The sequence below is a fragment of the Biomphalaria glabrata genome, chromosome 15, assembly GCF_947242115.1.
Source record: "Biomphalaria glabrata chromosome 15, xgBioGlab47.1, whole genome shotgun sequence".
Classification (NCBI taxonomy): Eukaryota; Metazoa; Mollusca; class Gastropoda; family Planorbidae; genus Biomphalaria; species Biomphalaria glabrata.
In genome coordinates this window covers 15056287-15073197 of record NC_074725.1, presented here as the reverse complement: position 1 = coordinate 15073197, position 16911 = coordinate 15056287, and the positions used below count along the sequence as shown (strand labels likewise).

Below are 16911 nucleotides of genomic sequence, written 5' to 3'. Positions count from 1 at the left end.
AAGGTTGAGAAACACTGCTTTTTTTATTTTTATACACACACACACACACATATATATATACATATGCTATATGCACCTATATGCATAAGGTTAGGGTTTGAAACAAAATCACCCCACTGGTGAATAATGAGTTGTAGATTTTAGGAAAATGCCTTTCTGTAGTGAAAAATGGAACAAAACGCTTTTGGCGCAAGTAGAATTCCAAGCTATCAAGAGAAAGGGCCTCAACATTACTTCTTTTTTTGTTTTTTTTCGCTGAAGGTTGAGAAACACTGCTTTTTTTTATTCTTACACACACACATATATATACAGATGCTATATGCATAGGGTTATGGTTTGACACAAAATCACCCCCCCCCCCCACTCCAAAGTTCTGGATACTAGCACAGTAACCTTTTTATAACTATATATGTTGCTGGATTTTTTTTTCCAATCATAGAGTTAACTATTTTCAATGTGCAGAAAGAACATATTTTTTAAAATCTAAAAGACTTTTATTTTGTTTTTTTTTCTCTCAATAAATCAGCAGACATTTAATCCTTGATTCCTTAAATGCCTAAGGGAAACAGCATAAAGGAAAAAAAAAGGGGGGGTAGTGATTTTCAAAAGAATGTTTTATTTGTAGGATGATAGTTACAAAACAAAAATCTGAAAACTGAATTTTTGTTAATGTTTCTTGAAGCTGTATTGAACTGTGATGCCAATATGAAAGACTTGATTTATATAGTACATAGAAGCATTAACTGTTGACAAGAAGTAAATAAAATCCTTACATTTGTTCTAGGAAAGAAATGGAAGTAAAGTAAGAAGCAAAGAAAAAATGAACATACTATTTCTTACAATATAAACAAAATCAAGCATGTAAAAAATTAAAAACCTTTTCTAGAAACTGAAATATCTTAGCTACTGCTGATAATCATAAAAATCATTACAATTTGGAAGACCTGGACAATTATTTCATGCATGCATACAACATTTTTCACTCTGCTTACTTTGAATGTTTTTTTTCATAAATGTATATTACTGGAATAGGTTAAATTGCACAGTGGCTTGGAGACAGAAGTTAAATTAGCTTATCTTAAGACAAGTAGATCTAGTTCAATGAAAAAACTGCTTAACTACTTTTGAGCTGGAAACATAAAAAAAAATGTACAGACTGTTTAGTTGCCAACTCTGTGTGTATTACAATAAACTTGTTTCGTCTTTTTTTTACTCCAAAATTATTCAAAAACATTTTCTGTGTTGCACAGCAAAATCTTAATAAAAATTCACATGGATTTATATCACTATCTTAACTAGTCACTAGTACCATACAGGGTGATAACATATAATAACAATGAAATATGAGAACACTTAATGATTTTGGGTAGAAATTTTAACTTTACAACAAAATAGCAATGAGTTTAATTTCTTTGTGTCCTCTATTTTTCATTCACAATGCTATAACAAGGGAATAAATTGACATCATTTTGAGCATACCAATATGTATCATGTATACAAGTTTGATTGCTACCATAGGTTGTGTTTTATATTTAGGCTAACCCTTATTTCATTAAACCCAACCAATTTATCTAGACAAACTTTTTAATAGACTCCTCTAGAGCTGAATCTTTTTTCCATGCACATTTATCATACAAAAAAAATAAGCTACATATTGGAGTGAAAAACTAGTCAAAGCAGTACCTTCAATTCTGATAAAACACTCTAACTGTATTTACACACAATCTTTTTTCTGATAAAATTACAGGAGCTTAACTCATAACTATTTATAAATAAATTATTATTTAAATAAACATTTTAAAAATGTAGAAATAAATATTAAAACAAGTTTTTAGGAAAAGAAAACTTAATCATGACAGATTAAAACTTTAGAAAAAAAAAGAAAAAACAAGAAATTAGTAACAGCCAATGAAAAACAAAAGATGTTTTGTCAGCCACCTTGCTACATGTTTCTACAAACTAAACACTTTTAAGTTATGAGGAAACAAAGGACCACAGTCAGCCTTGTTCCAATGTGTTCAAGTCTTTTGGCTGCATATTTTTACTTATGGCAATGGTAAGTAGATATTATCTGAGCCTTTCAAATTAAAAACAAGAACTACGTATCTGATACTGCTGTAGACTATGCCTCTGATCTCAACATTAAGTGGTGACAAAGTTTCAAAATTACAGAGAAGTTAGTTGACAATAGTCACAGCCGTTACATAATGTCTAAAATATAAAGAAGAGCAGTAAACAAGATTTATGATATGACATGTACAGCTCTTAAACCAAACTTTAAAATAAGAAGTGAAACCATTTGGAATCTCTATGAAGAGAAACGGAGATGTTTGGCTCCGAAAAATAAACATTTTCAAACATTTCATTATTGATACATGTGTAAAAATGACAAAAAATGCAATAGTTGACTTAACTAGATTAAGCTTTCTACACGTATTTAAAGAATATACAATGAACTTCATAAACTGTGATTAATAGGTTTAACATACAAATATTACATAAAACTTTTGTATACATAAACACAGTTAAAATATGATTAATGAGGTGTGATATACTTTAGTAAATTATTTAATCTTGTGGCCGTTGAGTGACTGTTGTTGTAAGTTTACTTTTAATTGTATGAGTTGTTTTTTTTTCTTTATGAGTTGTTTTATTGGGGTGGGGGGGCATATTTATGTTTCTTTGACTCATTTCTCTACTTAACATGAAGATTTTGTCACCACAATTCTACTGTAAAATGGGGACATAATGCATGTCATAAATATGATCTGTGAATATTTACAACCCTCAGTGCCCAACAAAAACTATTAACAATGTCAAGGAAAACAGAAATGACATATACCATTTTTGGTTATAAAAACAACTAAAAAAAAAGGCAAAACTCAATTAAATAGTTATCATTAACACTAAATCTGTTTTAAAAGGCACTCGAATGTGAAAAAAAAAAAAAAAGCTTTCTTAAAATACTTAATTGCTAATTATAAAAAATACACTAAAAATGATAGCAATCATAATTATAATTTTGTCATCTTATGTAATAAAAGAAAAAGGACAAAATGTATTAAATGTATATAGTAAATTTTAAAAACATGTTTCTTTAAATATTACATCTGATAATTTTTTAAAATTTGCTTCTAGTGCTTATTATAAAGTGGTAACAATAATGTAGAAGTATAATTCATGAAAAGTTATTCTTAAATATACAAGAGTACTGAATGCAAACTAGAGCAAAATTAATTTCCCGAAGATACTGTATCTGTACATATTTATAAATGTTTTGATATTTTATTAAATGACAATACTGAAATGCTTTATATTACCGTTTCAACACAAAAACAAAAGCATTTAAATGTTAATCAGTAACACTAGAAATAATTATGTAAAAAAAAAAGACAATAATTCTAATCTATAGGATAAATAGAGGCACTATGGCTGAGTGGTAAAACGAGTTCAAATCCTAGTGAAGACTGGGATTTTATTTTGTAGATATTTAGGGAGCCTCTGAGTTCACCCAGCTTAGTTGGGAAAAAGTAAAGGTGGTTGGTTGTTGTACTGGCCACATGACACTCATTAACTGTGGAACACAGAAACAGATGACCTTTAAATAATCTGCCCTATAGATCGCAAGGTCTGAAAGGGATACTTTACTTTACATTTACAGGATAAACAAGACAAAATAAAAGTTGGCATTTTAAGAGTCAGCGATAGTTTATATTTTTAGAACATTAAACTACAGAATAAAGAGGACAAAAAAAAAATGTTTGCACTAGTCTATATTTTCAGAAGACAACATTGTTGCATTTAAAATCTAAGCAAGCTCAATTATAGGGGAGTTATATTCTTGATATTTAGTGTGTCAAAAGTAATGAGAAAAATGGAGTTGTTAAGGCTTCTGGTGCTGAGTTGTATAAAATAAAATGTTTTCTGGGGCGAAAATGTTGAATATTGAAGGGGGTGCTTGACTAATAAGCTAATAGGGTTGAAAGTAAAGTAGACAGCGAAACTCAAGTTAACCAATGAAGTTTACATGTAGTACCATGCACTACACATTAGCAACATCATTAGTGCATACAGCTATAATCGAAGACTTGAAGGGCACACAGAGCTTGTAGGTTACAATCAATAACACATGCCCTCATTATAACCCTATAACAAACAAAAAACTTAGTTTGTGATACATTCTTTTTAAAACTATGTTGAGCATGTACAATGATGTGTACATAAACTTATACAATGATGTTTACAAAAACGTTTACAATTATGTTTACATAAACATTTTCAATTAAGTTAATATAGTTGCATGCTCATAATATCAATCTTTAGGCTATGCACACTCAGTACTTCCCAAAACACTACTCCAACTTAGAGGCTACTGACAAAAAAAATGTACTGAAACAAACATTAGAAATAATTCTAGTTCCTTACATCTTGCTCCCAGGAAATGCATTTAGTATTAGAACAAATATTTACAAATAAGACTCTATAAAACTGAAAAGCTACAAGTGCATATTAAATGCTATACTTTGAGCATGATTATAAAGACAAGTTTAGAATGAAGAATAATCTCTTTTAAATAAACACAATCATGAAAAAAATAATAAAACCAAGAAAGTTGACAACTTGGTGGTGACTAGAAATCATGAACTTAGAAAGTAACAGACTTTATATATAACTGTTAAAAATGATCTCACAAGCTTACTTATATCACAAAGAAAATTAAAAGCTTGATGAATTATTTTTTACAATAAAAATGTCTATTTATACCAGCCATTTGAACAGACAAAAATGTTTGGCAAGTGACAGATATGAACATTAAAGCAGTTGGAATTAAAATAACTTTTTTGACTATTTGTTTTTCAATTTTTTTTACATCATAACAAACTTCATTACAAATTTACTGGTCAATTCAAACCTGAAATGCAACTAAGTTATAAGACTTTTTCTGATTTAATAGGCATATCCTCAAAAGCTGGTAGTATCAATAGTATGTGATTCAAAACAATATATGTATGTATGAAATAATACTTAGCAGTGCAGGCTCCTGTCTCAAACACAAGTAATCACATTGTCACTGAGGAATAAAAAGAAACATTTATCAAGAGATCACCAAAGACAACTTGAATCTATGTCAACACATTATGATAAATGATAAGTATATTTTTCAACTACGGGATCATGGAGCAGCAATTTGTTCTGAGAGTAAGGAAGGGAAGCCTTAAATTTTTATTTTCAGTACCCCAGTTCTTTTTAGTAAAAAAAAAACAAGCACTTTCAATTCATTAGTAACATACATCTATTATTAAAATTTTGCTTTTATTGTATCATATTAAAAAATCTTACAAACTATATCTACCCTCATTAATTACAAGAGTTAATTTGTTTTAATTTTTTTATTTCTGAAGTATTTTTTTTTGTGCAAAAATTGAAGCCTTACATGTCAGTGTAATAACTGCAACTTTAGAACATTTATGTACTGTAGTCTTAGAAATAAATTGATCAGGTATACCCTGTTTAAAAACAAACAATTATACATATATATATGTTGTGCTATCATGGTAGCAAATGTGCAGACCCACAATATAAAAATACTTTCTCACCAATGAACTTCATTTTATATTTCTTAAATTACATCTATTATTTACTAGCAACTAAAAAATATTTATTTTATTAACTAAAATTATCATGTTAAATTATGACTAAAGAATGAGATAATGAAAAGATTTAGCCCTTTTGCTTCATCTTGACTGATAGATTTCTATTCCATCTTTCTCAGAGACATGCCCAACTACAGAAAACTGATAGCTGAATGAAGCTATTGTTCTCAATTCCTTGCAAGGAAAAAGATGGTTATAATGATGTGTGTTGAGCCCAGAGCCAAAGAAAAAAAAAAAAAAAACTATTAAATTATAATATTAAAATAAAAAAAAATAAAATAAAATCATTACATAACAATGCCTTTTTCCAAAAAATAAGTTTTGCCATCCTTGGTAACCATCTCATCCAGAATCAATGGTACTTTATGCTCTGTATTCTTCATGGTATCATTTGTGTCATCAGGGTAGAATGCTGCATCAAGTCTGGCTGTGCAACGCTTCAGTTTGAAAAGCACCATGACAACTGAGCTCCACAATAAACAGGCACCTAGAAAAAAAAAAACAATTTTTAGTCAATTATTATATTTAGGAGAATTAAAAAAATGTTTTCTAAAAAATATCTTTATAATTTAAACTTCATTTTTTCTTTTATTAACATAATTAAGCAAACATTACAAGGCCAAGGTTTTAAAAAAAAAGTTTGTATTTTGTATGAAGCTACACAGGTTCCCTTTACCTGTATTTGGTAAACCCTATTGGTATTTAAAATTCCTAACTTAATTGTTTAGAATTCCATTTTTTACATCAATAGTTTATGTCTGTATTTAAATCATAAAAGACCAAAAGCAGCCATGGCACCTATTTCAAGAAGGTGAAATCAAATTTTTAATGGTGATTTTTCCCAGATGAGTGCAACTAAAAGTATTGGGGCAGCTAAAAGAAATGGTATAGATCAAAGGTTGTAGTTTTCTTTGCAACTGAAATCCTAAATAAATATCACAGCAGCTATCAACTAAACACATTTCCCCTTTTATCATGGTTATTGCTTGTATTGGTGACAATACCATATTTTTTTCCAAGCTGCTTCTTTTGGCATTTTAATTTTTGTATTGTTTTGTTTTTTTAATGAAGAGGTTGAGTAATACATCAATGTAAAATATTGATTATAATGGCTATTTTTGACCAAGTGAATGAGAATTCTAACAATGAAAATGATATTCAAGGATGAAATTTGAATTTGAACAAAATATGCATGAAAGTGTTTTAACAAGCAATACATCTGTCCAAAATGTTGTGGATTACTGGGTTTGTATTTTTACAGACATAACATTGCACTTTTTAATTAACTTTTACAAGTTTTATTGAGAAAATTTAATTTCAAATAAATTTTTTTTCCAATGTACAATTAGATTATGGAATTGATTCTCTCTAACAGTGCCCATGGAGGAAAGGGTTAATACATTATAAATGGCTACTACAAATCTTTACATTTGCATCTAATGTTAGGATTTGTGCATTAGAAACTATTGGTAAAGAAGAGTAAAAAAAAATGTATACAAACCAGCAAGATAGAAGGCATACTTAAAATCATTTTCATGTTGCAGCAGTAAGCCTGTGAAAACAAAAAAAGACTAAACATTGAGCTTCCAATGATTTCTACACAAAGCATAATGTCTGCTTCAAAAAAATAAATGTTTCAAGCATAAAGTTTAAATAATATTTATGAGCTAGTGTTGTTAAAGTCACCTGTTAGAGGTCCACCTAAAAGTGCTCCTAGAGCTATCATAAAGGACAAATAGCCATTTCCTACAGCAATGTATTCTGGTCCCAACAGCTCTCTAGATGCCTGAGACAGAAATGTGGTCCAGAAACCACTGTAGAAGCCAAAAAGCAAGGTGTAGCCAATCTGGCCAGTGTAGTCCTCAAAAAGCAGAGGGGAGATGCCTGTCACCACAATGCCCAACCCAATAGGGCATAAAGCAGAGGTCACTTCATCAAGTGTACTGTTTGGTCCCATGAACGCAAATATCATACGGCTGGCAAAGCTGGACATCCCAATGCAGGAGACAAGAAATATAGCTGCCTCAAAAGATGATCCTTGAGCCATGGCATAGGATGGCAAATACATGTATATGACTGTTGAACCAAAGCTCCAAAACAGGTTTGCAAAGCACATGCCATGAAACAAGGGGTGTCTTAGAGCAGTGCATGACAGCAAGGGCATCAGCTTTATCTCTTTGTCAAACTTCAGTGGTGTCATAACCATTCCACAGACACATAGGTTAAGAGCAATGCCTGAAAGAATCAGCATTGTCCCTCGCCAAGCAAAATGGACAAGCAAATGCCTAATGAGAACTGGAAAAGTTATGATTCCTGCTCCAATTCCAGCAACAACGATACTTAAAGCTTGGAATCTGCCATGGATGAAGTATTGTTCTACTGCCACAATGGAAGGGGAGCAGGCCAAACCAAAGCCTAATCCTGAACACAAAAAAAAAGTATATAGGAATTAAGAACTTGTATTAATTTGGTTAAAACATTTTGTTTTCATGTCAATAGGACTGTTACAATGCTAGAAAAAAATATGCATAAATTATACACAAACAGTAATAAAACATGACAAAAATATATAGTATAGAGAAATGACTTTCAACTAACCAGTAAGAAGTCCAAAGCAGAGGTAGAGATGAAACAGTTCCTGGGCAAGCATACAGAGCCCCAAGCCTGCTGAGGCAAGCAGGCCACCTAATATGACACTAATCCGGCTTCCCCAGTAGCTGGTTATGAAGCGAAACATAATGCCTATAGAGCAAGAAAGTTAGATATTCTTCATAAATAAGCTTACATTTTCTCAAATGTAAACAAACTTTCAAATATATGGGAAGTGTTTTTTTTTAAAGTATTTATTATGTTTTTCTTGTTATGTTTAGTCATATTACCTCTAAATGACCTGTCCTGTAAATATTTGGGTCTCAAAGGAACATAAAGTGTTTTTTATAACTAAATTTTTTAACTTTCAAAAACACAAATACTATGATAATAATTTGTTTTTATGTAAGGTGGTGAAGATAAATAAATCCTTTAATTCCAATGAAGGGAAACAGTCCAATGTTGACAAATCCTTTAATTCCAATGAAGGGAAACAGTCCAATGTTGACAAATCCTTTAATTCCAATGAAGGGAAACAGTCCAATGTTGACTAAGTACTTCCTTGCAAAAACATGTCCTAACTCTATCAAGTAACAAGCATCTCTCTCTTGCCCATTGATTTCATCTCCTAGCTAATTCAAGTTATGTTATTAATCTATCAACATGTCACTTCAGAAATTCCTGAATCACTACACTATCTAGATACTATAGATGGACTCTGGATAGATTATAATATAGATAGATTATAGATTATGGAATAATAGAATCTAGATAGATTATCTTTTGTCTAGTCTTAATCTTTTGAAAAGAGTTTGAAAAGAAACTTTAGAAGCAAACTAGACAGTGTATTATGAAATAATCTTACAATTATTGATATATATCTATTAGATAAGAATAAATAATGTAATTCATTTATAATGTAATGTTTCAGATGTGGCTTACAGTTAGAATTAATTTTTTGAATAGACTTATCAGAGTTTTATACAGTTAAAGACATTAGCTTTCCTTGTGAACAACAAAAATGCTATGGCTGATAATATCCAACATTGGGTTCAAACACAGACCAGGCAAACATGCTCTTATAATCAAATTGTATACAGCATATCCAGCAATATGTCTTTTTGTTTTTTACTTTTATTTCAGCTTTTCCTAACACAGCTGAGAAAATAAGGCGGCTGTGAATAATAGTAATTTATTTATACAGTTCTGTTAACAAACAAAATGTAGGCTCAAGGCGCTGTAATAACATTACAAACACGACAGCTAAAATGACAATTAATCTAAAAAAGTTTTAAACAGATTGAAAAAACACAACTGCTGCCTGCTGGTGCAACACACAAAAGTACATAGTACAAATGCTTCAGAAAATAATCTAAGTCATCATGATACGTTGGCATGGATCAATGATAATCTGCAAACAAGTTACACAAAAATTGAAGAGCTTTGTTCGGTTATAATAATAAAATGTTTTCATTAAGAGGTTCTATTAAATTTTTGTGACAGAATTTTAAAGTGTGATTGGAATATTACACTTGTTAGATATTATATTATTAAACAAATACTTATGAAAATGACTGAGCCTTAGCTTTGTGAAAGGAAGTGTCTATATATATATAGCATTAAATTACTTATTTAATAAAGCCTTAAACTTATTTTACAGTTTAATTGTAACTAAGTACTTACATGACAAAGCCGTGACATAGAGCAGAATGGATCCAATCCATGAAGTATCAAAGTGACTCTCATAAAATATATCCTTAAAAACAACATGGAAGACCCCCAAGCTGTATGTGATGCCGCACACAATAAACTGTGTTAGAAACGCTGCTCCCACCACCACCCAGCGCCAAGCGCTATCTCGGCGCGCCATTGGCAATGATGGCTTTAGAGTTGTGACCACAAACATTCAGGCACTAGGTGATAGATAAGAAAAAAAAAACTAGTTCAAAAAATGAGGCAATTTCTAAAATACAAATTAGTGAAAACTGAAAGGACTGCATTCATAAGTAATGAGCATTATTTAGAAAAAAAATACATGCTTAGGTTAAATGATTCTAAACAGTTTAGCCAAAAAAAAACATAAAACATTTGTTTTTCTTCTAAAAAGTAAACATTATCAATTGCCTATTCCAGATCTTCTAACCACGTCTATAACCTCTTTCCATAAATCCTTAATAAAATATTGTTTTCCACCATTACATAATTTTCATATCAGTTTAATCAACAAGTAAACTTAGTACCTCAATTGAAAAGGATTTAATAAATAATAGTAAATGTAACCTAATGAGAACTATGACCAAAACAAAAAGCAATCAGTGTCTAGTACAAAATTTAAAAATAAAACAGCGGACTGGGTATCAAAATCGGCCCGGGCATTATCATATAAACCGGCCCACAAATGGCCTGTCATATATTTTCGGTGGGAGGGGATTTTTTTAGCCCACTCCGCAATTTATATATATATAATATATATTAGTGTGTGTGTATATGTATTTAATCTTCATTACATTCTGATCTTTTATTTTTTCAAACGTTTTTTCTAGCCTAGAGTACTCTCTTCCTATAATTAGTGGAAAGACAGTACACACCGCCAAGGGATAGGTAGGGAGTCCGGGGGAGCGCTGTTAACTCCCCAAGTTATGCAATTTGTGTAAATATTTAGTTACTTATATAAATTCTTAATGGCCAACCACTAGAAATTGTGGATCACTTTTGCTATTTTGGCTCCATCATATCCAACAACACTCTACTGGATAAAGACATTAACAACAGGATAGCCAAAGCAATGGCTACCATGTCACGGTTGCAGAAAAGAGTGTGGGGCAACACATTGCTGACTAACAATACTAAAGCCCTAGTCTACTGGACCTGTGTGTTGAGCACCTTGCTATACGGAAGTGAAACTTGGTCAACTTACTGGCAGGAAAAAAAGCTGAATGTCTTCCACCTCTGACGCTTAAGGTGGATCTTTAAAATAAGGTGGCAAGATAGGATAACCAATGAGGAAGTGCTACAAAGAGCAGGATGCCAGGACATCCGCTCTGTTATCAGCAGCAGATGCCTTGGCTGACTTGGCCACGTTCGTAGAATGCCAGTAGGTCGACTTCCACAAGACATTCTGTATGGCAATCTAATAGAAGGCAGGAGAGCCGCTTGTCGCCAACTTTTACGTTGTACGGATGTATGCAAACACGATATGAAGCTCTTCAAACTCGACACTAGCAGCTGGGGAAAAAGTAGCACTGAATAGATCTACACGGAGAGAGAGCATAAAGGAAGGGTCTCGGATTGCAGATGCCATACACTACAGAAGCAGAAAGAAGGGTGATAATGCAACGGCGCCTGGTGATCACATATGCCCAACCTGCGATCGCAGCTGTGTATCAAGGATTGGCCTCTTTAGTCACACAAGAAGTTGCAAAGGGAAAAGATCGTCTCTCGAGACGTAAAATGCCACAGATACAGTTTTTAAAAATAACAAAAAAAACTTACTATTTCTTTTCAAATCCCAGAAAGTAGAACTTTATACCCATATTGAGCTGTGAATAAGTTGGGCGGTTTGCAATATTGTGGCTGTGTGTATGTGTTCAAGTTAATTTCTATTAGGCCTAAGTATTGTTAAAGAGCTAATTGTAGCGCCTATTTTTTTTTGCTGCGTTATATCAATGTTTTCTAACTTAACCTCTCTCATCCCTCTTTTTCGTTAACTGACAATGGAACCATCAGAATACGGGGGAGGGAAGGAGCAAAAAAAAAATGGGAGCGCCATCAAAGGTCCATGCCGACCAGTAAAATGATTAGGCCAAACACAGCCTCGAAGACATCAAAGCAGTCTATGCCGCTCGTGCATAGCAGAAAGTACAGTCTAACGTTTTGCAAATGACAATACGTACAGTGTATAGTGTATTTTTCTTGATATTCTTGTTGAATTAAAAAAAATTAATTGTAATAATAATAATTTTAAAAAAACAAGAAAACGTGTTCGGGCCTTTGTGTCTTGCTGCTGTCACTTTTTTTTTAAGTTGTCTGCATTAAAAAAAAAATTTTCTTAAATCGCGACCAGACCGGCCCACTGGGCATTTGCCCGTTTGCCCATATAGCCAGTCTGCCCCTTTGCCCATATAGCCAGTCTGCCCCTGCTCTGGACTCTACGTCTAGATCTAGAAATAGGATTTAGATTATTATAGAATAGACTGAATAGATATTGTTATTATTACTGTGATCTAAATTCTAAATAACTTATTAAATTTACTTAGACTTAGAATATAATATAGACTATAGATCTATATTTATATCATTTGATTTATAGTTAAATATAGTAATATAGAATAATATGTCTAGAGTAGACTCTAGATCCAGAATCTAGAATAATCTAGATGTAGATCTTAGTCTACAAAATTAATACTATTAATACTATTAATTGTATTAATAAAGTCTAGATCTAACATTTAGATCTGCATGACTAGATCTACATTAAAATAACATTATGAATTTATTATTTAATATTAATATTTTAATTAATATCCATTATTTATTTATTATGATTACCATTTACCAACATCTGTTCAACTGACCAACAATAACAATATTTATTCAAACAACTTACAAGTAATCAGTAAATCATTCATAAATCATATGATAAATTATGATAAATCTTAGGTCTTAGTATTCTTAGTTAACTTACAGTACTAAGACTTACTCTTAGTAAAACTAAGCTTTATTTAGCTTACTAACTTACTTACTTAACTAATAATAGACTAATTATACTAATAACTTACTAAGCTAAGTCTATAGTAGTATACTAGTATAGTCTAAGTCTAAGTTACTTAGACTTAGTATGACTTAGCCAGGCTTAGCTTACTTCAATACTATACTTAACTATACTATAATTATAATATTTGACTTATACATGAATTACATGTCATGAGTTACTACCTCAACTTCAAACTTCAACTGTTACTTACTACCTTAGTAACTTACCAGTCAGATATCATAAAGACTAAAGTAGATCTAGAATATCAATATATCATGGAATAAAGGAGGGAAAGTAAACACTTTTAGAATATATAGAGATACAGATGTATTAATCAGCTTATTTAAAAAATTATTAGGTAACGTAAACAGCCATTTTAATCCTTGTTTATAATTGTGACTTCTGACCCTTCAAAAAAAAAAAAACGGATATCCAAGTGAGTGATTCAAATGACCCTCATCATTAACCTAGTTCGTCCATATATTAATTCTCTGATTCATGACTTGCTCTCGTGGGCTAGATAAAATCTAGATTCTTGTCTAGATTATAACTCGTCTGTCTAGAATAGATCTCTCTTGTATTCTAGATGTATTGGAACAGGTTGCCTGGATCGGCCAAGAAAACCAATCTTAGCATAGTTTAATTATCCAATTAGCATGAACAACTAAACTAAAATGTTTTGTTGTTTGTTTTACATAATTCGGATGTTCCTTCAGAGTTGAAGATAGTTTACTTCCTAGTCCAAACCTCCCGCAGGACGACGGGGGATGGGAGCGGGCAGGGTTTGAACCCTCGACCGTCGATAAATCCGAACGACAGTCCAGCGAGCAAACCGCACGACCAGGCAGCCATCCATCTTTATATTATCTATATCTATATATACTATATCTAGATTTTAAAAAAAATGTATGGACCCCTTATGCTTAATTGGTCATTGCAAAAAAAAAAAAAAAGATAAACCCATCCCAGACGATGCAGTCCTAATCAAAGCTGATTGCAATAGAGGCTCACTAGACAATTTCAATCTCCGTCGTCCTTCTGGAGGTTTGGGCTATTATACAGTGGCGTAGCTAGGAATTTGCCATCATTTGGAGCCCGGGGGGGGGGTGGCTTGACCTCTTTGGGGGCCCCTGGATTTTGCGTAATATTTTCAAATTCTCCCCCCTCCCCACCCCCACCATAGCTACACCACTGCTGTTATTTAATTATCTTCAAATCTGAAAAAAACACATATAAGCATATGTAAAGCAACAAAACATCGAATTGACAGTAGTTACCATCTACCAGTATCTAAAAACAAACACAGGAAAGACTCATAAGTTCTAAAGGTCAATAGTTTATAATGTGCGTTGCTGAAATAGAAAGGATGGCTTCCTTGTCGTATATAGTATGCACTTCGACTTCATCACGATGTTCTTAAACTTTTATAACAAACAAACAATACCTTCTAAAGAAGCGTCAGGGATTCATGCGTAAAATTAAGACATTATGCCACTGGTAGATGTAGCTGGCCGCATGTATAGGTCTTTATATAGTCTATATATATATATATATATATATAATAGGCCTATAATTGTTATAAACTTGAGTCAAACCTGAGGAAAATCAGGAGTTTGTAGACCAGCAGGCCACTAGAAGCACACTTGCAGTGATATAAGTACCTACACCATGGGCGTATTAGTTGTTGTTGTTTTTTTTTTGGGGGGGGGGGTCTTGGGGGTTCGACTACCCCCCCCCCCCACGGGGAGTGGAATTTTGTGATAGATTTTTTGCTTTGATTTTGATTATTTTAGGTGAGATATTAATATTAAACCATCACTTGCCCGAGCGCAGCCAAGGTGGGTTAAATTTTGCAGCTAGACCTCATTTTCTATAAAACAAAACAAAAGAATAATGCAAACGACAATCTCCACCAACATTTCTTTATGATAAAACCCCCTCTTCAACATAATACTAAAGCATACATCATTCACCAGATTGTTTGAGCGTAGCCAAGAGCTTACGAGCTTTAAGCTTAAAAACCCTCCAGATGGTTTTGAGTTTAAAATCCCTCTACAGATTATATAGTATTGAGGTTGAGGTTGAAAACAGAAAAGGATGGAAGAAAGACTCTAAACAACTCTCACACCGTTCTTCAATGAGACGTTTTACGGCCAATGTGGTAGGAAGTAAAATGCGGAGGACCTTACCTCTAGTTCCGAGTGTCTTAACTCATTCACTGCGGTACGTCCATTCCATAGACGGTCTGTCTACCCCTAAACCCACGGAACGTCTTACCCTACCTTGGTTTCGTTGTATTTTAAAATTAATTAGGATAGGAGACTGGGAAACAAAAGATGTAACGAATTTGCATCTGCTTGAATCCCTAGTTTAAACTCCCATCCTCCAGATGGCTCTAAGTTTGGGAATGTTTGTTTGGGAATGTTTTACATGTTCCGGATGATGTTCCTTCAGAGTTGAAGATAGTTTACTTCCTAGTCCAAACCTCCTGCAGGACGACGGGGAATGGAAGCGGGCAGGGTTTGAACCTGGGACCATCAATAAATCCAAACGACAGTCCAGAGCTCAAACCGCATGACCAGGCAACCCCTCCAGCTGGTTTTGAGTTTAAGCCCCCCCCCTCTCCAGCTGGGTTTGAAGCTAAAAACCATCTCTTCAATAGAAAAACAAAACAAATTACACTTAAAGTTCTAAGAGCGTAGTTAAGGGGGTTTTGAGTTTGTTTAAAAAAACAACTGATTTTTTATTTTACCCCCCCCCCCCAAACAGATGGTTTTGACAATAAAACTTCCCTTTTTAATATGAAATCTAAAGCAAACTACAGTCATCAATGATTTGATTTGATTTGATTTGTTGATTTGAGGCACATCGGCACAATTTAGGCCATGTCGTGCCTGCAGTCCCTCAAGGACCACTCTCTCTCTAAACAACAAGGGCCAGATTCTATACAGTCATATAATTAAAATCAAGGTCTATTCACAGTTAAAATAGTAAAGGTAGTAAAAATTTAAATATTTGGTAAAAATCTAATGTAAATAGTGCATGTTCACAAATTCAGAAATCAGATCTTCGTAGATAGCCCCACTTCCCGAATAAAGCCCAGTACCTTCCCAGGGTCGACATTATTAAATAGTGTTTTTAGATTAGTGGCTCTAAAATATTTCGCCCTGACATCCTGGTATCTGGGGCAATCAACGAGGATATGTTCCACGGTGAGGCGAGAGTCACAGTACTCGCAAAGTGGGGGCTCCTCTCTCTTCAGTACAAAAGAGTGCGTGATGTAGGTGTGGCCAATCCTAAGTCTGGACATGGTTGTGCTACCACGCCTTGTCAGACCCTTAGATGTGGGCCGCCACCTGACATCCGCCACAATCTGCCTGAGTTTACTGTGAGTCTCAGCCTCCCATCGGTTCTGCCACTCTCGATAGGTGGCAGAGGCAATACTTTGTCTCAGGTCCGAGTAGGGAATTTGGGTTCCTGACACCGCATGATTTAGGGCTCTCTTTGCTTCTCTGTCTGCGGCTTCGTTTCCCTCAATGCCAACATGGGAGGGGACCCAGATGAAGGTGACATCCCTACGGTCGGCTGTTATTTGGTCCAACAGCTTCAGGCTCTTATGTACCAATGGGATGTCAGTCTTCATCCGCCCCAAAGCTTGCAATGCAGATTTGGAGTCGGAGCAGATTATAAATTTACTCCTTTCTGATGCTTTTACGGCCATAAGTGCAAGCAATATTGCGTGCAATTCGGCCGTAAAGATGGAGCAGCCATCGGGGAGTCTACGGGAGATTGTTTTGTTCCGAAAGGAGCAGGCACACGCGACCTTTCCCTCCATTTTGGATCCGTCTGTGTAGATGGTGCCACAATCTCCGTAGCTCTCCTGCAGTTCCCTAAAGTGGACTTGTAGTATGCTTG

At 33.5% G+C, this 16911-nt stretch overlaps 1 protein-coding gene across 1 annotated transcript; it reads right to left on the bottom strand.

Moving 5' to 3' along the window:
* Window positions 1–595: 595 nt before the first annotated feature.
* LOC106061789 (monocarboxylate transporter 13-like) lies at window positions 596–13416 on the bottom strand. Its single transcript, XM_056012772.1, has 7 exons — window positions 13224–13416; window positions 9927–10156; window positions 8253–8396; window positions 7341–8075; window positions 7156–7206; window positions 5946–6141; window positions 596–5071 (listed from the first exon to the last, which is right to left on the bottom strand). Exons 2-7 carry the CDS (start codon window positions 10147–10149, stop codon window positions 5047–5049), a joined length of 1374 nt encoding a protein of 457 aa, XP_055868747.1. The 5' UTR covers window positions 10150–10156; window positions 13224–13416; the 3' UTR covers window positions 596–5046.
* Between the last annotated feature and the right edge of the window lie 3495 nt (window positions 13417–16911).

Bases quoted from the DNA above. Each gene is read 5' to 3' on its own strand.
- LOC106061789 (XM_056012772.1), bottom strand. From the start codon at position 10,149: ATGTTTGTGGTCACAACTCTAAAGCCATCATTGCCAATGGCGCGCCGA. The intron at 8,076-8,252 runs GTTAGTTGAAAG...TTTTGTGTTCAG, and splicing joins CTGCTTTGGACTTCTTACTG to GATTAGGCTTTGGTTTGGCC. The intron at 7,207-7,340 runs GTGACTTTAACA...TTGTTTTCACAG, and splicing joins TTTAGGTGGACCTCTAACAG to GCTTACTGCTGCAACATGAA.